General features: G+C 45.0%; 1 protein-coding gene across 1 annotated transcript in view; it reads right to left on the reverse strand.

The window, feature by feature from the left end:
• Positions 1 to 10,987: 10,987 nt before the first annotated feature.
• The window catches only part of LOC134346714 (uncharacterized), a 40,428-nt gene continuing 26,086 nt past the window's right edge, over positions 10,988 to 25,329 (reverse strand). The window contains exons 8-12 of the mRNA XM_063048272.1: positions 23,406 to 23,506; positions 19,897 to 19,978; positions 14,519 to 14,770; positions 13,105 to 13,195; positions 10,988 to 12,324 (exon numbers count right to left, since the gene is read on the reverse strand). Of these exons, the coding sequence (XP_062904342.1) occupies positions 13,126 to 13,195; positions 14,519 to 14,770; positions 19,897 to 19,978; positions 23,406 to 23,506 (505 nt within the window). The 3' untranslated portion in view covers positions 10,988 to 12,324; positions 13,105 to 13,125. The remainder of the gene's footprint in view (positions 12,325 to 13,104; positions 13,196 to 14,518; positions 14,771 to 19,896; positions 19,979 to 23,405; positions 23,507 to 25,329) is intronic.

Genomic DNA, 25,329 nt, shown 5'->3' on the forward strand with positions numbered 1-25,329 from the left:
GCAATGTACTGTTCAAAGTTACTGATTGATATGTGGAGTTTAGAATCCCAACCTCATTGGCAGCGGTATCTCTGACGGTATAACCACGTATTGGTCTAGTCACACCTAGGCACTTGAAGCTCTGAACCCTCTTGGCCCCTCTCCCTCAGGCAGTGAGTTCCAGCTACCCATTACACTCTGGGCAAGAAAAACAATTCCTCTGCAAATCCCTTCTGATAGATTCTGGATCAGGGACTCTTCGGGGCTTCTGCTTTGTTGGCATGGTTGGGAGAAGGGTCGGTGCTCCTGCTGGCGCAGGAGGGGCTGCTGCTTGTGTAAAGGGTGGGGGAGGGCAAACACAAGAAAAGCCGCAGATGCTGGATGTACAAGCAACGCTACAAAAAATGCTCCAGGAGCTCAGCAGGCCAAGCAGTATCTATGGAAATGAGTAAACAAGACGTTTTGGACAGAATCCCTTCATCAGGGTGTATAAAGAAGTCCTGATGAAGGGTCTCAGCCCAAAACATTGAGTGTTTATTCTTTTACAAGAATGGTGCCTGCCTGGTGAATTGCTCCAGTATTTTGTGTGTATTGCAGGGATGGGTGCTTTGGGGTTTTGGTGTTTTTATCATTGGTTCTGTGGGGTTTCTTGTTTCATGGATGTCTGTCAAGAGTAAAAATTCCAGGTTGTATACATATTCTGATATTAAATAAACTTTTGAACCTCCTACTACTACTTACACTAAACCTACACACTCAATGAGTTGGGAACAGTTTCATCCCGAGCCCTCGTAAACCCATGAACCCTAGTTTGTTATTCATTTTATTTTACATTCTTTCTTTATTGCGCAATTTATAGCAATTTTATGACTTTGCACTGTACTGCTGCCCCAAAATAGCAAATTTCATCTCAAATGTCACTCATAATAAATCTGATTCTGTACCCTAAAGTTCTATAATGTGACCTATTTTACATGTATAGTCTATGTCCCAGTAAAGAAAGAATATCAACTGCCTTCTTCACCACTTGTCATGCCATCTCTTGGGATCTTTGGCTGTGTACACCAAGGTCCCTCTGCTCCTTAGGATTCTCAAGGGCCATATCATTCATGGTTTATGTTCTTCTATCCTTTTGGTCCTCTCAAAATGAGTCACCCTTGCACATCAGAATTAACCTCCCTCTACTTTTATTTACATTGCCCAAAGTAATTCATTTTATGAAAGCTGGAAATGAAAAAAAGAGAGGCAGAAAGAGCAAAGGAAGAGGAAAAAGACAGCTCAAGCCCAGCTTCTCTCCAGCTGTTATATGACCAGTGGACTCATACACAATAAGTTGGACTCTTGAACTCATAATTTACTTCATCATGACCTTGCACTTTAATTGCCTGCCTACACTGGACTTTATCTATAACTGTAGCACGTTATTCTGCAATTCTGTTAGTATTTCCTTTTGTACTACTTGAAAACAATTTTACAATGAAATGATCTGTGTGGGTCGCATGCAGCACAGCGCCGCCCCCCCCCCCCAACACTCTACCTCTGTACATATAACAATAATTAAAGCCATGCACCAGTACTCCGAAGGATGCTACCATTCATGGTCTTTGCAAAACTCATCACATTGCACATCAGAATTAACTTCCATCTGCTTTTGTTCCTTTTTCTTAGTGCTCAGTGTAATTGGCATTACGAAAACTGGGTGGGGAAGGTCAGAGCGAGACAAAGAAAGCAATGATAGAGGGAAAAGAAACTAACATATCCAAAAGCACGAAAAGCAAGAGAGGTAAAAGTAAAGACAAAATGAAGACTGAGTCCAGACCTGTGATATTAACTGTGTTTCTCTGCTCTGTAGAGTATCTCCGGCATTTGTGATTTTTATACAAGAGAGAAAGAAGGGGCTAGCGAAAGAGAGAACAAAGGGGAAAAGTGAGACACAAAAGACCAGAGAGTGATAACAGAAAAGATTTGGTGTAAGAGACAAATTTGCATCTGCAGAAAGCTGTACAGATGCTACAAAGTGCTTTACGCCCTTTGAAAAGTGTAGTAAATGTTGTAATGTTGTAAATTGTTTTACATGTAACTATAAAACAAAATTAACCTACAGTATGACAATCAACTGAATGGAAAATTACTGCTCTCTCAAAGCAACAATGAAATTTCAACAGTCGTGGCTAAATGGTTCTAATTTGTCAGAAGGGTATTACTCCTATTCCATGCACCATATTACTAGCATACAAGACAACATGGCTGCTATCCAAGGAAAAGATGAAATGGTATAAAGCAGTAGCTGTCTTTGTGTTGGATATATACACAGGATGGAGTGAGACTGTGAACAAGGATGTTATGTGGCAGCTTAATAAACCCCAGACCCATATGCAATTCTGGTCACCACACTGCAGAAAGGACGAATCAGCGAAATTCACCAGGAATGAAATGTTTCAGTGATCAGGAGAAACCTGGGTCTGTTCTCCTTGGAGCAAGGAAGGTTAAGAGGGGATATCTGAGGTATATAATTTTGAGGGGTAGAAATACGGTAGACTGAAGGAAACTTTCATCTAGAGGTAGATAAAACTAGAGGGCACAGACTTAGGGTAAACGGAAAGAGCACCCACAGACCCAATGATCATGATTTCAGTCTCCGAGGCCATCGAGTGAGCCTTCAAGAGGGTGAATCCACAAAAAGCATCCAGCCCAGACGGGGTACCTGAACAAGTATTAAAAACCTGTGCTGATGACTGAGATCTTTAACCTCTCACTTCAGCAGACTGAGGTTTCAGCTATACTGGTACCCAAGAAGAATGTGGCAACCTGCCTCAGTGACTATCATCCAGTAGCACTTATATCCACAGCGACAAAGTGTTTTGAGAGGTTGGTGATGAAACATCTTAACTCCTGCCTAAGAAGTGACTTGAAACCACTTCAATTTGCCCACCGGAGCAACAGGTCCACAGCAGATGCCAACTCATTGGCTCCATATGCAACCCTGGAACATCTGGACAGCAAATACCCTTACATCAGGATGTTCTTTAATGGCTACAGCTCAGCATTCAATACCATCATCCCCTTAAAACTAATCATTGATCTTCAAGACCTTAGCCTCAATACTTCCTCATGCAATTGGATCCTCTATTTCCTCATTTGGAGTCGGTTCGGATTGGGAACAACATCTCCTCCATGGTCTCCATAAGCACAGGTGCACTACAGAGCTGTATATTTAGCCCTGTCCTACTTGTTTTACTCTTATGACTGCGTGGCTAAGCACAGCTCCATTGACGTATTCAAGTTAACAGCAACCTCTTACTCAATGTCAGCAAGACCAGGGAGCTGATTATTGATTCCAGAAGGTGGAAACTGGAGGTCCATGAGCCAGTCCTCATCAGAGTATCAGAGGTAGAAAGGGTCAGAAGTTTAAAATTTCTTGATGTTATTATTTCAGAGGATCTGTCCTGGGCCCAGCACACAAGTGCAATTACGAAGAAAGTACAACAGCGTCTCTACTTCCTTAGAAGTTTGCAAAGATTCAGTGTGACATGTAAAACTTTGACAAACTTCTATATATTTGTAGAGGAGAGTATAATGACTGACTGCATCACAGCGTGGTATGGAAATACTAATGCCCTTGAACCAAAAATACCACAAAGGTAGTAGATACAGTGCAATCCATAGTGGGTAAAGCCCTTGCCAGCATTGAGCACATCTACGTGAAATGTTGTTGCAGAAAAACAGCATCCGTTATCAGGGACCCCACCTGATTTCTTTTTGTATTTACAGTTTGAGTCTTTTGCACCTAATTGGACACCCATGTGGCTGCAGTCTTTTATTAATTCTATTATGGTTATTATTCTATTATGAATTAATTAACTATGCCTACAAGAAAATGAATCTTGGGTTTGTATATGGTGACATATACATACGTACTTTATAATAAATTTATGTTGAGATGTAGCAGGAATCTGAGGGGACCTTTCTCATCCAGAGAGCTCTGAGTACCTGGAACAGAGTGGTGAAAGCAGTCAATGACAGCACTGAAGGACCTGTACAAACACTTGAATCCCCAAGCGAAGGCTATGGACCAAGTGCTTGGAATTCGATTAATACAGATGGATGCCTACTTGTTGACATGGATGTGGTGGACCAAATGGCCTATTTCCACACAAGGGACCTCAACATGTCCCTTACTCTACAAGTCTGCCTGTGTAGCAATATGTCTACATTGTCATTATTTCTGTCAACTGGTTCATGCTTACCATCAGTCAGGTGATTTCACATCCGCTGCTTATCATATCAGCCGGTTACCACACAAACATCAAGGTCAATAAAGCTTTCCCATCAGTGAGTCTCACATTGGCAGGGCTCTCACCTTCTGGCTTCTACTGGAAATTAAACCTGGCAATTTAATCAGTGAATCACACTACTAAAAAGACCACCCTTGGAAGTTGACTCAGTTTTCCTCTCCTCCAAGGAGAGCCAACTTCTCCCTGTAACTCAGGCTCCAGTCCTGGCAATGCCCTCACAAATCTGACACCACCAATGGTAGCACATCTCCAATTGGGCAGACAAAATGGGTTAATGTGATAGTTAGATTGCATTTGAGGTCACATGAAGCGTCTTAGAGTGGTATGTTGGCCACAGTGCATGCTCAGAGGGTAAGCTGTAAAAACAGAGAAAGAAAAACTGAAAATGAGCAGATACTGAAACAGGCAATTCTGATAGAGAGAATGAAACCATAACTTACTTAAAGTTGAGGAATTTGAAATCCAGTCTTGAAGGCTGCAAGGTGAGGTGTTGTTCCTCAAGCTCGCATTAAGCCTCATTGTAGGTCACAGAGAGATCAGAACAGGGCAGAGAAATAAAGTTACAGGCAACAGGTGCCAGTTCTCTGCAAAAATGATAACTAAGGGTCCCCACATTCCCATCAATTCTTCCACTCACTAAGGGCCAATTAACCTACAATCCCACACATTTCTGGAATGTGGGAGTAACAGGAGCACCTGGGGAAACTCACATCGTCACAGAATTTGGAAACTCTGTTGGGATTGAACCCGAGTCACAGGAGGGAGCAGCTTTACTAGTTGTGAAACACTAGAGGGAACTGGGTATGGACTGGATCATGGGGCTACAAGGAAAGCGTAGGTTAGCAAGCTTTTTTTGAAAAGATCATTGAACAGCCAGCAGAGGAAGGAGGTGAAGGTGGCTGCCTTCTCAGTGGTGATTCACCGATCAGATTGAAAGGTTTACTTTCCAGAAGTTCAAATGAAGACCTACCAATGTTTGACTCAATGGGAAAATTATCAGCTTCAATGTTGGCTTTAAAACTGCCCTGTGTGATCTGTACCTCCCATCCCCATCCAATCCCCTCATTTTTGGTCCTATTCCCTCAAACCAAGAACCTCTTCCCCCACCATCACTCACTTACGCCCCTCCCCTACTGATTCCATCTATTCACTGTGCAGTTCAACCACAGGCTCTCTCCTTCCCTCTGCTTTCATTTCCCATCCTCACCTCCCTGAGAGTTCAGCACTGTTAGCTCTTTGTGCCCCTGCTTTTCTCCCACCTGCAGCCATTTCAAACCTTCCTACTGCCCTTTTAACTTGATTGTCCTCTCTTGCTCAACATCTCATTTTACTGCTTTTTTCTGTCTTTGTCTGCCTCCACCTGCCCATCTCCCAACTGTGTCCCTTCTCCCCTCCATCTTCTGTCACTATTCCCATTCTTTCCCTCCTCTATCTGCCTATCACTCCACTTCACCTGAATCCACCTATCGCCTGCTCTACCCCTTCACTCCACCTTTTACTACTGACCATCTGCTCCCCCCACACTCTCAGTCCAGATGAAGGGTCTCAAATGGACTCACCAATGTTCATTTGCCCCTACAGATGCTGCATCTCCACCATCTCATGCATTGCTCCACATTCCAGTATCTGCAGTCTCTTGTGCCTCCGGAATAGATAACAGACTTGCTCCAGAGTACAAACACATGGTGGCATCTATTAGTCTCGCGAGACCATGAATCTGCGCCTGGAAAGTCTTTGGAGTGTCCTCTCCAGGGCGCAGGCCTGGGCAAGGTTGTATGGAAGACCGGCAGTTGCCCATGCAGCAAGTCTCCCCTCTCCACCACACCGATGTTGTCCAAGGGAAGGGCAAGGGCCGATACAGCTTGGCACCAGTGTCGTTGCAGGAGTTGCCAGAACGAGGTTGAAGGCAACGTTGAACTGCCTTAGGGACTCCAGCTCCGGATTTCTCCTCAGGGTTTACTTTCAAAGTCTTTCCCATGAGTGGGTATGGCCGCAAGGCAGCAGAGGTTTGAAATCAGAGTTTTCCCTGTCTTAGATGGACTGCCTTCCCAGGCTGACGAGCTCCATCTACCCGAAGCACTGGTTTTAAGGCGCCAGGACCCGCCTTCGCCCCTTCTCCTGTCAGCAGAAACAGTTCCACCGGACTTTGTTATCAGAGGCTATTTGAGGCACATGCCGTGAGGGGCACTTTTAAGTAGTGGGAGCTTGTCCCCACTACCACTCCTCAGCTTGACAACCTTGGAACCACATATCCTGTCAGAAATACACTTGCCTCAGCTAGGCCTAACGTGAGACAATCATATAGGTGTTGTGTGGAGGTGATAGAGAAAATACCCACTATCCTATCCTCAGAGATGTTTAATAATCTAAATGCGTAAGTTGGGTAAGATACATTTATATTTTCTGGAGTTTAAAAAAGTGAGACAATTTCATTTGAAACAGTGAGGGTCTGGACAGGGTGACATAGAGAAGGCATTTCCGCATTTGGGAGAGTCTCGAACTCAAGGTTACTTTCAAGATAAGGGGCTGTCTAAGACAGAAATGAGGAGAATTGCTCTTTTTACCTCAGAGTTCAAAGTCCTTTGATCCAGCTTCCATAAAGGCCAGAGACAGTGAGTCTTAAATATCCTTTTGGCAGAGTTTATAGGGACTTGATAAGCAAGGCAGCGGAGGAGGGGCAGGTTTCAAAGGGGTTACATTGGGATTGCCCATGATCCAATCTACTGGCACAGAAGAGATGAGGTTCATGACAGACCAGCTACGATCACATTGAATGGTGGGGAGGAGCTTCCATTTTCTTATGATCTTATAAATAGCAAAGCAGGTTTGAAGGGTCAAACAGCCATTATTCCAAATTTGTATGGTTGTAAAGTTGCTGGTTCACTAATGTCACATATCTATCACTCTTACCTGGTCTCATTTGCTACATACACAAGGCAATATAACTGAATCTGCTAGAGGGATTCAGCAGCTGGGACAGCACTGGTAGAGGGGAGGAATCATCGATGTTTCGGGTCAAAGCCCTGCAGCAGGACTCTTATCTGCCCTCTGAAATTGCCCCACAAGTTATCTGGTTGCAACAGACATCAAAAAAGGCCACAAAGAAACAAATCTAGATGGTTCAACTCTCTCAACATATACCTGCATCTCACAGACTGTGGTGGTTGTAAAAGGCAGCTCACCAGCTCCTCATGGACAATTGGGGACGGGCAATTAAACGCTGGTTCAGCTTGCAAAGCTCACACCCTTTGAATGAATAATAAATAGTCTGTAGAATAAAACTGCAGTAGCTGTGCATACTGTGTCATAACCACTGGGCCATGGGTTTAACACAGCTATACTAACTGTTTCAAAGTTTTAACTTCCAGAAATGTCATGGATTCGGGGAATATTCAACTAAATTAGAAAAGAGCAAACATAACTCCGTTATTCAAAGGAGGCAGTTAGCTTAACATCCACCATAGGAACATGTTAAAAGCTAATATTAATTAAATAATCGGCAATGATATAAAAATGAATATAAACAGTCAACATTGTTGACCAGAAATAACTACAGTTTACAAATCAGTGAATTTGGATGAATCAAGGACAGTGGAAGTAGTCTTTGTTCTTGTCATGTGCTTGAAGGCAATTGAGGCAGCCATTTTGTGAGTCTGTCCCTTCAGCCTCCCCCCCCCACCCCACCCACCCACCCACCACCTCCATTTTGTGAACGCTGAATTGATTCCTGCTCTGGAATAATCTAATTGGAAAAATTGAATGTAGACACAAGGAGTTTCAGATGATGACCTGATAAACCTGGGACTATTCTCATGAGCAGCCATTTATTATGTAAAGAGCAGGCTTGCCAGAGAAGCAATCTGTAATCTTGTTAGACACAGTGTCTCGGTCACCTAGTTTGACTGGTTTAAACCAGTCAGAGTTGAAAGGAACAAAGGCACGAGGCTGGGGGCAGAAACCATAATGCCTGACCAATGTAGACACCTTTTCCAGGTAATACCTTTTCTCTTCATTGACCATTCATGGAGGGTCAGGGAATCCTAGAGGGTGTGCACACATGTAGTTACTTTGCAAAGCCACATGCTTTTTAGTTGAGACAATAAAGTTTACTTTCGGTAAATACAGGTTCTCTCTATGCCTCTCTGATCATTTTTACTAAGGGGTAGATCCTAATAAAAACATCAAAATGTTTTGTAAAAGGAAAATATGGTCCACCAATTTAACAGAGTACTTTGATACGTGCTGTGTATAAAAGGGATATACTTACAGCTTTTCACAGATGACAAGATGCTACTTCAAAGATTATTATAGAAATTAAATGCTCAAGATGTAGGAAGCATCATATCATCATGGGTAGAAAACTGCTTGACGACACTGTTCTGCCTGAGACCACAAAAATGCAGAGCGTTGGCACAGCTCAATCCATCACAGAAACCAGCCTCCCCCATCCATGGACTCTGTCTACACCTCACTACCTTGGTAAAGCAGACAACATAATCAAAGACCCCATCCATCCCAGGCATTCTCTGTTCCCCTGTCCCATCAGATGGAAAATACAAAATCCTGAAAGCATGTTTTTATCACCAAGCCAGGAACAGCTTTTATCCTACTGTGATAAGACTATTGAACGATCCCCCAGCACAATAAGGTGGACTCTTGCCCTCAACATTTATCTCATAATGGCCTTGCATCTATCTGCCTGCACTTTCTCTAAAACACTTTAATGTGTACACTGCTACTCTTGTCCACTCCTGTAGTGAAATAATCTGTATGAGTAGCATGCAGAACAGTTTTTCCAATGTACCTTGGTACGTATAACTATAATCAAATTTACCAGAAACAAAATAGGCACTGAAGGGTCTTTATCAGGTTGACAAGGTGTAACAGTTGGGTGTTACACTGTCTGACATAGTGTCTTGCAAGTGACTTGGATGAAGGCATACAAGGTGTGGTTGTTTTCTGATGATATGAAGACAGACGGAAAAGGGAGTGAAGAGGATATAAGAAGATTATTAAGGGATATACAGACAGAAGCAAACTGTGGATGTTGAATCTGAAGTAACAACCAATCTGCAGGAGGATCTCAGTGGTTCAAGCAGCATCTGTAGGGGAAAGGATTTGTTAATGTTTAATATCTTAGTGTTTTAGCATGTTCCCCTTTGACCCTCACCAACTTTTATAGATGCAACAAAGACCGCATCCTATCACGATGCATCATGGCTTGATAAGGTAACCACTCTGCCCAAGACCACAAGAAATTGTAGGGAGTTGTGGACACAGCTCAGTCCATTACGAAAACTAGCCTCCCCTCCATAGACTCTGTCTACACTTCCTACTACCTCAGGAAAGCAGCCAGCATAACTAAAGAGCCCTCCTACCCCTAACATTTTCTCTCTTCCACCACCCCCCCACCCCCGCCCAACCAGGCAGCTTGAAAATATATCACCATGGACAGTGCTCTCTTACTGTTGTACGTCTTGCATGGAGATGTTGTGGATGAAGAGGAATGGTTTATCTCATAATCCACCTTGCTATGGGCTTGCATGTATTCTCTGCCTCCACTACATTTCCTCTGTAACTGTATTCTGTTACTGCTTTTCCCTTGTACTACCTTACTGCACTGATGAGACAAAATGATCTGCACGATTGAAGTGCAAAACAAAGTTTCTCATTGTATCTCAGAAGACATGACAATAATAAACCAATATGGAATAAAACTTCACAATCCGATGGTGAGACAGCATTTGTTACCGATTCTCGGGTCAAGGAACGAGGAATAAAAAGCAACGCTTCCGACTGTCTAACATCGAACCAGTGACTATTGTCTCTGCTGTGGAAGGAGCTATATCTGTCTCTCCCTTGTTAATGAGACAGCGTGCCCGTGGGATGTCAAAAATGTTGGGAGTGAACAGTTAGCTTTTGAAGTACTATAGACCGTGATCTTTCTTTGAGGGTTTCCTGTTGCTTGCATGGTGGGTGGTAGGGATGCTGATGCTTTACGCTACAGTAAGTGGAGGGAGGAGGAGGAGGATTGCTGCTGCTTGTGGAAAGGAGGGAGGCAGGGGCTTTGGGGTTCTTACATTTTTTTGTCATTCATTCTTTGGGGATTTTCTTCTGTTCAGAGGATGTCAGTGGAGAGCAAGAACTTCAGGTTGCATACTGCATTCATTCTCTGGTATCAAACAGAACTACTGAAACCAAAGAGACAACCAATGGTTCATAAAAATCCAACATATTGTTTCCCTCACTTTAGAATCTTCTACAAAAATACAGAACACATGTTCACATATCTATATAAAAATAAATAATCCAACTGCCTGGCATCACATCGCGATCAAAGTTGCTGCAGCACGTCTGCTCGGGATATCCTGAGCCACTGGAGGTGGTGAGGGACATGCGCTGGTCTCAGGTTTCCTCATCCAGGACCTGCAACAGAACGAGGATTCAGAACGGCTCTCACTCACACCAGCTACCTCAGAGCAGCAGATACAGTTCCACTCACCACACCACTGGAAAGATGTGGTAGCTGTAGGGAGTGTGCAGGATTCACTGGGATGTTACCTGCAATGGAGGGCTGTAGTTAAAATCTGATAAGGGCGGGTTTATTATCTCTAGAGTGTAGGGAGTAATTTTACAAAATTAGGAGATGAAAAGATGAGATACTTTTTCTTCCCCCCCCGCCCCCCCCTGCCCCCCCCCAAAAGGTTGCAGTGTCCAGAACACAAAGGACTGACATGTTTAAGGTGAAACTTAAAAGATCAGAGTGTGGGCACATCGCCAAGTGGTTAAGGCATTGGACTGGCGACCTGAGGTCATGAGTTCGAGCCCCAGCTGAGGGAACGTGTTGTGTCCTTGAGCAAGGCACTTAATCACACAATGCTCTGCGAAGACACTGGTGCCAAGCTGTATGGGTCCTAATGCCCTTCCCTTGGACAACATTGGAGTGGTGGAGAGGGGAGACTTGCAGCATGGGCAGCTGCTGGTCTTCCATACAACCTTACCAAGGAGAGTGAAGACTTTCCAGGTGCAGATCCATGGTCTCGCAGGACTAACGGATGCCTTTATACAAGATCAGAGGTGTCAGACATTACAATGAATTACAGTCTTTGTACCTTTCTGCTGTTTTATGCTCGTCACTGTATTTATTATTACCAAGTATGCCATTTACTCCGTGAACAAGGGATTTCATTACACCCTGAAGCTGACAATGAACTAATCTGAATGGGAACAAGCCGCCAGAGGAGGTGGTGGAGGTAGATACAAAATAATGTTTGAAAGGCACTGGGTACGTACTTGCATAGAAAAGGAGCAAAGAGATCCCCTGCCAAGGGAAGGGAAACAGAAACAAGAGGGCATAAGCTTAAGGATTTAAGGACATCTTCAGGCAGAGATGGGTACGTGGAATGAGACTCCAGAGGAAGCAGTTGAGGCAGATCAAAGGTTACTAGGAGAAGGTACGAGAATGGGGTTGAGAGGGATAATGAATCAGTCAAGATGAAATGGAAGAGCAGACTAGATGGGCTGAACGGCCAGTTCTGCTCCTATGTCTTATGGTCTTAATGATAATGTTTAAAAGACATTCAGGCAGGTACATGGATAAGAAATGTCTATTGGAACATGGACCAAACATAAGTAAATGGGACTAGCTTGGTGGACATTTTGTTCAGCATGGACAAATTGGGCCAGGGTGCCTATTTCTGTGTTGCATCACTCTGTGATTCTAGAGCAGGGGTACCCAACTTGGGGTCCACAGATCCCTCGGTTAATGGTAGGGGTCCATGGCATAAAAAAGATTAGGAACCTCTGAACAGGCTTAATTGAAGCAAATGGAATCAGTGTAGGTGTGGCTGGCATGGACGAGGTCAGACGCTAAGAGCCCGTGCCTGTGCTGTATAATGTGAAGCTCTGCAAAGCAGTACCTGCCTGGGTGCCATGTGCTAGCTCCCAACTCTGATCCTGGGCCGCAAAAGCAGGCAGTTCCTGGCTCACTGGTGCCGGCCGTGCTAACCATTCGTGGCTGCAAACACCGCGCTGCTCCGCTCTGCTCGACCTGAGAGGAAGCGCAGCTGGATTAACCCTTAGCAGCACACACACATCCCCCTCACAGCCACACCCACCCGCTCCCTGAGTGCACACACTGTGGCCAACACCCCGGGTGGTAGAGGAACTGCTGCAGGATCGCCAACAATTCCTCCTCCCCCACCCCACAGATACTGAGTTCCTCCGGCAGATTGTGCTGCTCCAAATTCCAGCATTTGCAGACTCTTGGTGTCTCCAAAGGAAAACACTTGCAGGGAGCGTTGATATAACCTCAAGACAATGCTTGCCGTAAGATGTGTAGGCAGCAAAGTGGTGCAATGGGCAGAGCTGCTGCCTCAAAGCTGCTGCGTGTAGGGTTTGCATGTTCTCGCTGTGTCCGCGTTGAATTCCCCTGGGTGCTCGGTTACCTCCACATCCCAATGATGTGTGGCTCAGTGGGTTGACTGGCCACTGTAACCTACATGGTACAGGCAGCAGAGTGGTAGAATCTGCGGGGAGTTGTTGGAATATGGGGAGAACAGTACAAGCTCAGTGTAAAAGGCTGGTTGATGATCCCAATGTAAGGTCTAGAATAGCCCCTTCCTTGTTGTATTACCGGTATACACTGTATCAAGCAGCTCCCCGGCAACAGAACCTTCCGGTGGTTCTCAGGACAGAAGTGGGCGGTGGGGGGGGGTGGAGGAGAACAGTCAACAGATAGGGAACATACTCCTGTATGGCTGATCAGCATAACAATTCACTCCAGGATAAACGGGAAAAGACTTAATTAAAACCAGGAGTTGGAACTGACCTTACTACTGGGGGAAGCCTCTCACACTTTCTTCACAAACACAGGAAATGAAGTCAGTGGATGGGGTGGACTTGCGTGTGTCTTCATGTATCTGGAAATAGAGGATAACACCAAATGTTCACGAGTGTCATAGAGCACAGAAAAGGACAAATTTCACTCTGAACATTAAACACTCATTTACACTAATCCCATTTTAATCTCCCCACACCCACACACTGGGGGGCAATTTATAACAGCCAATTAATCAAACAATTGTACATCTCAGGAATGTGGGAAGAAACCAGAGCTGTACATGACATTGGTAACGCCACATTTAACGTACTGCATTCACCACTAAAATCGAGGTGAGAAGACTGCAACTAGCGGGGCACTGTCTACGCCATCCCGAGCTACCTGCCAGCCTAGTCATCATATGGGAGCCCAAGCATGGGAGGATGAACCCTGGGCGCCCTCCCAAGACTATGGTCAACACGCTCCTAGAAGACAGCGGCGCGGCTAATGTAGATGAACTGAACACACTGATGAGGGAGAGGGAGAAGTGGAGAGTCCACCATCGTGCCCGACGCCGGCCCCCCCCCCAGGCCTGAGTCGATGTAGTAGTAGTTTTAAAGAAAGAATGTCATTAAATTGGACAGAAAATGTATTTACAAGGATGTTATCAGCACTGGGGGGCGGGGGGGGTGGTATTGTGTTATAAGGATGGACTGGACTTGCTGGGATATTTTCCCTTGGAACGTAGGAGGTTGAAGAGAGACCCGTATATGTAAAATCATGAGGGGGACAGATAAGGTGGATTGTCAGTCTTTTTCCCAGGTAATTAGTCCCTCAAATAGAGGGGATGGGTTTAGGGTGAGAGGGAAAAGATATCAAAAGGATCCAAGAGGAATGTATTCACAAAGGATAGTGGATATATGGAACGAGGTACCAAAGGAAGTGTAAGAGGTCAGTACAATTACAACGTCTAAAAGACATTTGGACAGATACATGGATAGGAAAGGTTTAGAGGGATATGGGCTAAACACAGGGAAATGGACAAAGTTAGTCAGGCAACTTGGTCAGTACAGATGAGTTGGGACAAAGGGTCTGATTCCCTGCTGTACTTTACAGCATTGCGGGAGAGCCCACATGGTCACAAGGGGATCATACGAACTCCACAAAGACAGCACCCAAAGTCAGGATCAATCCCAGGTCTCTGGCACTGTGAAGCAGCAGCTCTACCCACTGCACTGGCCTGACTTTCATACCTTGCGCAAAGCACGAGTGGGGGAAACAGCCAGCTTCAACCAGCCAGTAGACCACGGACATGAGGAATATTGTCCGAGCCTGCCCACTCCCTTCCTATAACTCAGGCCAGAGTCCTGGTAGCATCCTCCTAATTAGAACCTGAAGGACAGAACGATGAGTGGGTTCTCACAAGTCCAGTAACACCCCAGCCATCTCTTCGTCGGTCTTTAGCTTCAAGTAACCCTTCACAAAGTTCCAACGATCAATCTCTGCTCCAATGTCCAACAGCCCGGGACGATCCCACCGCACATTGCTGCCCTTGGAGTCTTCATCTGGGAAGGCAGGTCTCTTTCTTCGGTTGGTCACCATCTCTGTCCCCTCGGTCTCACTCTCTGATGCCACTGTTGTGTTGACCAAGCACTCCTCTTCAAGGCTGACATCACTAAGACACAGAGAGGACACCTTTAGACAGGGTGCACAATGTAATTAAGGAAGCAATGGTGGAAGTGTTGATGACCAGCAGCATAACAAGGATCTTCTCCAATATTTTCCCTACCACTGAGGTATAATTCACCGGGGTAATAACTCCCTGATATGTATCTATTGTCCAACATAAGCCAAAGAACAATTGCTAATCTACAGTTCTCCGGCATCTCCCCTGTAGCTAAAACAGATATAATGATCTCTGTCAAGGCCCAAATAATTTCCTCTCTCGCCTCCTAATTGCCTGGGGTATATCCCACCAGGCCCCAGTGATTTATCTTCACCAGACCCAGCAACACCACATTCGTGTTATGAACATGCCTTGGAATATCAGCATACCCCTCTTGGCTTCACTGTCCTCCATGCCCTACCCCTTGGTGAATACTGGAGTGAAGTACTTCTTTAGCACCCCAACTGTTTCATCTAATTCCAAACTTACATTCCCTCCTTTGTCTTTGAGAGGTAGCTGCCCTAGACATACATTAGAAACTAGTGGGTGACCACCTATCACTAGTTACCCTCTCTGTGATTGCCCTCTTGTTTTTAATATACGTCTAAATGCTTTCTCTAACTTCCAGCATCCATTCCTGTCTGTTTCCCCTTCCTTCCACCTCTGCTTTCTTGATGTACCCCATTCTGGAGGCCCTCTCACCCCTTCTCTTCTTCCCTATTCTCATAACCTGCTCATCACCTCCTTCTGGTCCCCCACCTCCTCTTTTTTCACTCCATGGGCCATTGTCCTCTCTAATCAGATTCCTCCTTCTGCAGCCCTTTACTTCTACCACACCCACTGATTCTCACATTATCCCCTCCCCCAACCACTCACCTGTCAGCTTGCACTCTCCCCAACTCCTTATTCTGTCTTCTGCCCCCTTCCTTTCCAGTCCTGATGTCGGGTCTCAGCTCAAAACATCAACTGATGATTGCTGCCATAGACATTACCTGACCCGTTGAGTTCCTCCATCATTCTGTGTGTGTTGCTCAATATTTAGAACATCTGCAGAATGTCTTGGGTCTAAAATACCTTGGAGTTCTATCTAACATGGCTCCTTTGAATGCTCCTAATTGTCCATTTAAGTTCCTTTCTACTTCCTTCACATTTCTCAAGGACCCCATCCAATTTCAACTTCCTACAGTTTACATGTACTTCCTTGAATACATTTGCAATATCTCTCATCATCCAAGCTCCCCAAACCTTGCCATCCTTGACTGTCCTCCTCACAGGAGCATACAAGTGCCTATAAAAAGTATTCACCCGCCTTGGCAGTTTTCATGTTCTATTGTTTAGCAACATTGAATCACAGTGAATTTAATTTGGCTTTTTTGACACTGATCAACAGAAAAAGACTTTTCTGTCAAAGTAAAAAGCAATCTCTACAAAATGATCTAAATTAATTACAAATATAAAACACAAAATAGTTGATTGCACAAATATTCAGCCCCTTTTACATGACACACCAAGTCAGCACTGGTGCAGCAAATTGGTTTTAGAAGTCACATAATTAGTTAAATAGAGATCTGTTTTTGGAGATCTATGTGCAGTCAAGGTGTTTCAATTGAGTGTAGTAAAAATACACCTGTATCTGGAAGGTCCAGCTGCTGGTGAGTCAGTATCCTGGCAAAGACTACACCACAAAAGCAAAAGAACACTCAAAGCAACTCTGCGAAAAGGTTATTGAAAAGCACAAGTCAGGAGATAGATAAAAGAAAATCTCCAAGTCACTGAATATCCCTTGGAGTACAGTTAAGTTAATCATCAATAAATTTAAAGAATATGGCACAGCTGTAAATCTGGTTAGAGCAGGCTGTCCTCAAACAACTGAGCGACCATGAAAGAAGGGGACTAGTGAGGAAGGCCACCAACAAACCTATGACAACTCTGGAGGAATTACAAGCTTCAGTGGCTGAGATGGGAAAGACTGCACATACAACTGTTGCCCAGATGCTTCATCAGTTTCAGCTTTATGGGAGATTGGCAAAGAGAAAGCCATTGTTGGAAAAAAAAACATGAAATCTCAGCTAGGGTTTGCCAGAAGGCACGTGGGAGACTCTGAAGTCAGTTGGAAGATGGTTCTATGTCCTGATGAAACCAAAATTGAGCTTTTTGACCATCAGACTAAATGCCATTGTTTGGTGTAAGCCCAACACAGCACATACTCAAAAACACACCTTCCCTACTGTGAAGCATGGTGGTGCTGCACTCTGCTGTGGGGATGCTTCACTGCAGCAGGCCCTGGAAGGCTTGTGAAGGTAGAGGGTAAAATGAATGCAGCAAAATACAGGGAGATCCTGGAAGAAAACGTGATGCAGTCTACAAGACAACTGCCACTTGGGAGAAGATTTGTTTTCAAGCAAGATACTGAACCCAAGCATGAAGCCGAAGTTTCTCAGGTATGGCTTCAAAACAACTAAGTTAGTGTCCTGGAGTGGCTAAGCCACACCTCAATCCAACTAAGAATCTGTGGTTGGACTTGAAAACAGCTGTTCACTAACAACCCCATGCAATCTGACAGAGTCTGATCAGTTTTATAAAGAAGGATGAGAATTACATGCAGTGTCCAGATGTGCAAGACGAATAGAGACCTATTCACACAGACTTAAGTCTGTAATTGTTGCCAAAGGCACATCTACTAAATACTGACTTGAATGAGGTGAGTGAATATGCAATCAATTATTTTGTGTTTAATAATTGGAATAAATTTGTAGAAATTTGTTTTCACTTTGACACAAGTCTTTTCTGTTGATCACTGTCAAAAGAGCCAAATTAAATCCACTGTGTTTCAATGTTGTAAAACAATAAAACATGAAAACTTCCAAGGTGGGTGAATACTTTTTAAAGGCATTGTACTTCTAACGAGCTGGTCTTTAAACAACTCCCATGTCAGACGTGGACTTACCCAATACTAACCTGCTCCCAACCTCCTCTCCCCAGCTCCTGCCCAACACTGTTGTGATTAGCCCTGTCCCAATTTAGCACTTTGCCAGGAGGTCCAGTCCTATCAGTCAGACAACTTCACTGTCTGAAAACTTGTGGAGATATGATCACTGTTCTTAAAATATTTTCCCTTCTGAAACTCCAATCACCTAACCAGATTCATTTTCTGAAAAAAGGTCTAGTGTGACACTTTAAGCAACACACACTAAAAATGCTGGTAAACGCAGCAAGCCAGGCAGCATCTATAGGAAGAGGTACAGTTGACGTTTTGGGCCGAGACTCCCCCTCCCTCTCCCACTTTCAAATCTCTTACTATCTCTTCTTTCAGTTAGTCCTGACGAAGGGTCTCGGCCCGAAACGTCGACTGTACCTCTTCCTATAGATGCTGCCTGGCTTGCTGCGTTCACCAGCATTTTTAGTATGTGTTGCTTAAATTTCCAGCATCTGCAGATTTCCTCATGTTAGTGTGACACTTTCCCTGGTTGGACTATCTACATACTGAATCAAGAAACTTTCCTGAATGCACCTAATAAATTCTGCCTCAAATGTCAAGTACTAAGGCAGTTCCAAGTCAATACTGAACTTGGAAGTCAAGCTCAAGGCAACTACCCTATTGCTTTTGCATCCTTCCATAACCTGCCTACATCTGTTACTCCATCCCGTGCTGCCTGTTGAGAGGCCCATGGTACAACTGCAGAGGGCTTACATCCTTCTTATTCCTGATCGCCACCCATTTCCCTCAGTGGATGAGCTCTCCAGTATGTCGTTACTGAGAGCAGCTCTGCCACTTTCCCTGATCTGTAACGTAAACCCCCCCCCCCTCCAACTTCTATCACGTCTGAAACATCTGCACCCTGGAAAGTTGAGCTGTCAGTCCTGCCCTTCCCTCAACCATCATTGTAATGGCTACTACACATGTATTCATCCAGGCTCAAAGTTCACTTGCCTTACTGTAATACTTCTTGCACTGAAATAAATGTACCTCAGCCCATCAGTCCCATCTTGTATATTAATGTGATCCTACCCGTCCTTCGTTACAGACTTAAACTCTACCTTCTTGTCAACCCATCTACTTGCTGACCTGCTACTCTAGATCCAACACCCCTATCAGGTTACGTTGAACTCTTCTGAATAGTATTAGCAAAACTCCCGGTGAGGATATCACAGTTTAGCTACAACCCGTCCTTCTTGTACCAATCCCACTGCCTTGGTAAATATCCCAATTATTCAGGTATCTAAAGGAGTCCCCTATGCTCTGCATTTAACTGTATCACCTTCCCATTTCTTGCCTCGCTAGCACAAGGAGCCATACTGAGATTACAACCCTACTGGTCCTGCTTTTCAAACTTTCCACCTACACTGTCTTTGTAGGACTTTGTCCCCCTTCCCATCTTGTGTCACTGGACCATAACCTCCAGCTGCTTACCGACCCCCTTCAAAATAACCTGTGCCTACTAAGACATCCTTGGCTCTGGCACCAACGAAGCAGCACACCATCCCGGAGTCTTGCTTGTGGCCACAGAAACACCAATCTGTACCCCTTACTCCAGGATCTCCTATCACTACTGCTCGCCTAGACTTTGCCCACCTTCCCCGAGACATGCCAGCTCGTATTCCTCCGCTTCCACCCTTCCTCTAAATCTGGCTTCTGTCCCCTTCCTTCCCAGCTCTGATGAAAGGTCTCAGCACATAACAACAACTGCCAATTCCCCTGCATAGATGATGCCCGGCCTGCTGAAGTTTCTCCAGCATTTTGTATGTGTTGCTCGATTTCCAGTAGGATCTCTTGTGATTATAAACGAGAAAATCAGAAGATACTGAATATCCAAACAACACACACAAAATGCTGGAGAAACTCAGCAGGTCAGACAGAATCTATGGAAATGAGTAAACAGTCGACGTTTTGGGCCGAGACCCTTCATCATACTGAAATGTCAACTGTTTACTCATTTCCATAGACTCTGCCTGACCTGGTGAGTTCCTCCAGCCTTTTGTGTGTGCTGCTCTCGTGTCCATGCTTTGCCTTTCCTTGTTCTGCCCAATACGTACCACCTCTCACCATTTATTTTTTGGACAATTACATGTTCATCCTGGGCACCCATTAGCATTTACTGAGCCCCGTGACCAGCTGGTTAAAGCAGCCCCCGCACCTGCTCGGATGTGACAGGGTCACCGTGGTCCCAGAGAAGGCAGACGCCGCTGGCGAAGGCAGACTGTACAACTCCTCTTGCTCTGCGGGAAGACAAGGACAACAAAGACGTTTACTCCACGTGAATGGATCCACAGGTAAACCTGTCCTGCTGCTCGGCTTCCACTCCCCGAGCTAGTGTCCCAGGTTACATCAGCACACTATGGACACCATTCAACACATAACAAGATCCCAATCAAATAGATGGGAAAATATTCTGTGGAGTAAAGATATCAATTGGCTGTTTAACAGAACAGTGCAACACAGACACAGGACCTTTGGTTGTGTGCCAAACTAATTAAGATACATCCCTAATGAAACTACTCACTTCTGCCGCCACAATGTCCATATCTTTCCATTCTCGGAATAGTCACGTACCGATCCATGAGCCTCTTAAGCACCTCTATCATATTCCTGATGAAAATGGCAGAGCTCGTCATCGAAACATCAGTTAAAATCAACAACTGTACCTGGATGATAGCCTGGATCTCAAGAGAGAGAATTTGTAGAATGTCTGCGAGATGGCTTTTTAGAACAGCTTGTTGTTGAGCCCACTAGGGGATCGGCTGTACTGGATTGAGTATTGTGTAATGAACTGGAGGTGATTAGAGAGATTGAGGTGAAGGAACCCTTAGGAGGCAGTGATCATAACATGATTGAGTTCACTGTGAAATTAGAAAAAGAGAAGCCGAAATCTGATGTGTCGGTATTTCAGTGCAGTAAAGGAAATTACAGTGGCATGAGAGAGGAACTGGCCAAAGCTGACTGGAAAGGGACACTGGCGGGAAAGACGGCAGAGCAGCAGTGGCTGGAGTTTATGCAAGAAATGAGGAATGTGCAAGACAGGTATATTCCAAAAAAGAAGAAATTTTCGAGTGGAAAAAGGATGCAACCGTGGTTGACAAGAGAAGTCAAAGCCAAAGTTAAAGCAAAAGAGAGGGCATACAAGGAAGCAAAAATTAGTGGGAAGAGAGAGGATTGGGAAGTTTTTAAAACCTTACAAAAGGAAACCAAGAAGGTCATTAAGAGAGAAAAGATTAACTATGAAAGGAAGCTAGCAAATAATATCGAAGAGGATACTAAAAGCTTTTTCAAGTATATAAAGAGTAAAAGACAGGTGAGAGTAGATATAGGACCAATAGAAAATGATGCTGGAGAAATTGTAATGGGAAATGAGGAGATGGCAGAGGAACTGAACAAGTATTTTGCATCAGTCTTCACTGAGGAAGACAGCAGTATACCGGACACTCAAGGGTGGCAGGGAAGAGAAGTGTGCGCAGTCACAATTACGACAGAGAAAGTCTCAGGAAGCTGAATAGGCTAAAGGTAGATAAATCTCCTGGACCAGATGGAATGCACCCTCGTGTTCTGAAGGAAGTAGCTGTGGAGATTGCGGAGGCATTAGCGATGATCTTTCAAAAGTCGATAGATTCTGGCATGGTTCCGGAGGACTGGAAGATTGCAAATGTCACTCCGCTATTTAAGAAGGAGGCAAGGAAGCAAAAAGGAAATTATAGACCTGTTAGCTTGACATCCGTGGTTGGGAAGTTGTTGGAGTCGATTGTCAAGGATGAGGTTACAGAGTACCTGGAGGCATATGACAAGATAGGCAGAACTCAGCATGGATTCCTTAAAGGAAAATCCTGCCTGACAAACCTATTACAATTTTTTGAGGAAATTACCACTAGGCTAGACAAGGGAGATGCAGTGGATGTTGTATATTTGGATTTTCAGAAGGCCTTTGACAAGGTGCCACACATGAGGCTACTTAACAAGATAAGAGCCCATGGAATTACGGGAAAGTTACATACGTGGATAGAGCGTTGGCTGATTGGCAGGAAACAGAGAGTGGGAATAAAGGAATCCTATTTTGGTTGGCTGCCGGTTACCAGTGGTGTTCCGCAGGGATCAGTGTTGGGGCCGCTTCTTTTTACATTGTACATCAACGATTTAGAATATGGAATAGATGGCTTTGTGGCTAAGTTTGCTGACGATAAGAAGATAGGTGGAGGGGCCGGTAGTGCTGAGGAAACGGAGAGTCTGCAGAGAAACTTGGATAGATTGGAAGAATGGGCAGAGAAGTGGCAAATGAAATACAATGTTGGAAAGTGTATGGTTATGCACTTTGGCAGAAAAAATAAACGAGCAGACTATTATTTAAATGGGGAAAGAATTCAAAGTTCTGAGATGCAACGGGACTTGGGAGTCCTCGTACAGGATACCCTTAAAGTTAACCTCCAGGCTGAGTCAGTAGTGAAGAAGGCGAATGCAATGTTGGCATTCATTTCTACAGGAATAGAGTATAGGAGCAGGGATGTGATGTTGAGGCTCTATAAGGCGCTGGTGAAACTTCACTTGGAGTACTGTGGGCAGTTTTGGTCTCCTTATTTAAGAAAGGATGTGCTGAAGTTGGAGAGGGTACAGAGAAGATTCACTAGAATGATTCCGGGAATGAGAGGGTTAACATATGAGGAACGTTTGTCCGCTCTTGGACTGTATTCCTTGGAGTTTAGAAGAATGAGGGGAGACCTCATAGAAACATTTCAAATGTTAAAAGGCATGGACAGAGTGGATGTGGCAAAGTTGTTTCCCATGATGGGAGAGTCTAGTACGAGAGGGCATGACTTAAGGATTGAAGGGCGCCCTTTCAGAACAGAAATGCAAAGAAATTTTTTTAGTCAGAGGGTGGTGAATCTATGGAATTTGTTGCCACGGGCAGCAGTGGAGGCCAAGTCATTGGGTGTATTTAAGGCAGAGATTGATAGGTATCTGAGTAGCCAGGGCATCAAAGGGTATGGTGAGAAGGCAGGGGAGTGGGACTAAATAGGAGAAAATGGATCAGCTCATGATAAAATGGCGGAGCAGACTCGATGGGCCGAATGGTCTACTTCTGCTCCTTTGTCTTATGGTCTTATGGAGAAGAGATTATTCGACCTCTGTCACATCTGACTCCACCACCACACATGGCAGCACATTCCAGGCACCCACCAATAAACTTGCCCCACACATCTTGTCCGCTCTAGTATCTGACATTTAGACCCTGGCAAGATTCCAGTTGTTTGCCTTCGCCTCTCATTATTTTATGAACTTCCGTCAGGTCTCCCCTCAGCCTCGCCTGATTCAGGGAAAACAACCCACGTTTGTCCAGCCTCTCCTTATAGAATATGCCCTCTGATCCAGGCAGCATCCTGCTGAGTTTCAAAAGCAACCTCAGCAAAGCCTCAACATCCTTCCCATAATGGGGAGACCAGAACTGAATACAATTAATCCAGATGTAACCTAACCAGAGCTGTACAAAGCTGCAACAACTTCCTCACTCCTCTTTCATCGAGCAGGCACAAAATAAAAGGAGGTGCCCTTCACTGTCAAACCTGTCACTGAATCGACACTGGCCCCTTTTATTTAGACATATCCCAAATCTTGATGGTGGCAGTGAGTAATACATTGCATGGCCCCACGTTAAGCTCCTACCTTTCTTGATTGTAGCACAGGTTGGGACACCCCCTTCCCCGATGCAGACAGCAATGATTTCCCTATCGAGAGAGTGATGCCGCTCTGGCTCCTTGGCAAGTCTAGAAAATACAAACAGGAAGACAGGCCTGCCTGTTAAGGAGTTACCGTGAAAATATATACAGTAAAAGAGGTGAGAGTGGACTTCAGACCACAAAATAACTCTGGAGAGGGAGTAATAGGGACAAAGAAATGGCAGAGGAACTTAGTATTTTGGGTCAGTTCTTCACTATGGAAGATACTAGCACTATGCCAGAAATTTAAGATTGTCAGGGGCCAGAAGTAAGTGCAGTTGTAATTATTAAGGAAGACGTGCTTGGGAATATAAAAGGTCTGAAGGTAGAGGAATCACCTGGACCAGATGGTGTACACTCCAGGGTTCTGAAAGAGGTGCCTAAGGAGATTGTGGAGGCATTAGTAATGATCTATCAAGAATCACTCAATTCTGGAATGGCAAACAAGAGAAAATCTGCAGGTGCTGGAATTCCGAGCAACACACATGGAAAAAAGTACAATTGACGTTTCCGGCCAAAACCTTTCGGCAGGACTGGAGAAAAAAAGCTGAGGAGTAGATTGAAAAGGTAGGGGAGGGGTGGGAGAAACACAAGGTGATAGGTAAAACCTGAAGGGGGAGGGATGAAGTGGAGAGCTTGGAAGTTGATTGGTGAAAGAGACAGGCCATGGAAGAAAGGAAAAGGGGGAGGAGCACCAGAGGGAGGCGATGGGCGGACAAGAAGATAAGGTGAGAGACAGAAAAGGGGATGGTAAATGGTGAAGGGGGTTGGGGGCATTGCTGGAAGTTTGAGAAATCAATGTTCATACCATCAGGTTGGAGGCTACCCAAACGGAATACAAGATGTTGTTTCTCCAACCTAAGTGTGGCTTCTTCATGGTAGTGGAGGAGGCCATGAATGGATATATCGGAATGGGAATGGGAAGTGGACTTGAAATGGACGGCCACTGGGTGATCTTGCTTGTTCTGGCAGTCAGAGCATAGATGCTCAGTGAAGTGGTCTCCCAATCTATGTTGGGTCTTACTGAAATACAGGAGGCCACACCGGGAGCACCAAACACAGTAAATGACCCCAACTGGTCAAGTATCGCCTCACCTGGAAGGACTGTTTAGGGCCCTGAATGGAAGTGAGGGATGAGGTGTAGGGGCAGATGTAGCACTTGTTCTGCTTGCAAGGGTAACTCCCAGGAGTGAGATCTGTGGGAAGGGCCCAATGGACAAGGGAGTCACGTAGGGAGCGATCCCTGCGGAAAGCAGCAAGTGTAGTGGTGGGATCCCATTGGAGGTGGCGGAATTTCGGAGAATTATGTGCTGTACGTGGAGGCTGGTGGGGTGGTAGGTGAGGACAAGAGGAACCCTGTCCCTGGTAGGGTGGCAGACAGATGGGGTAAGAGCAGATGTGCATGAAATGAAAGAGATGCGTTTGAGAGCAGTGTTGATGGTGTGCGGTTGAGGGGAGCATTGATGGTGGCCTCATCTTCCCACCACCCTACCAGGGTTAGAGTTCGTATTGTCCTCACCTACCACCCAACCAGCCCCCGCGTCCAGCACATAATTCTCCGAAACTTCCACCACCTCTAACGGGATCCCACCACAAAGTACATCTAAATAGGGGCCGTGGACAATTCTGATTTGATGGAGAATGGATGTGAAAGCACAGAGGAACATCTGGAGAAATTTCTGAAACGCCGATTCGCTGCTGTCGTTACTGTGTGGTCGTGAATCTTTCGGAGGGTAGGCCTCAAAATCCCCGGCCTTGCCTGCTTTTGGCAACCGAGAAGGAGGTCGAATCGTTCGGACAGAGATGGCGCTCAGTACTCGGTGTCGGAGAGCTGATCAGAGCTCGAAGTTTTCAGATGACTCAGAGTCGGA

The sequence above is a fragment of the Mobula hypostoma genome, chromosome 5 (assembly GCF_963921235.1).
Source record: "Mobula hypostoma chromosome 5, sMobHyp1.1, whole genome shotgun sequence".
Classification (NCBI taxonomy): domain Eukaryota; kingdom Metazoa; phylum Chordata; class Chondrichthyes; order Myliobatiformes; family Myliobatidae; genus Mobula; species Mobula hypostoma.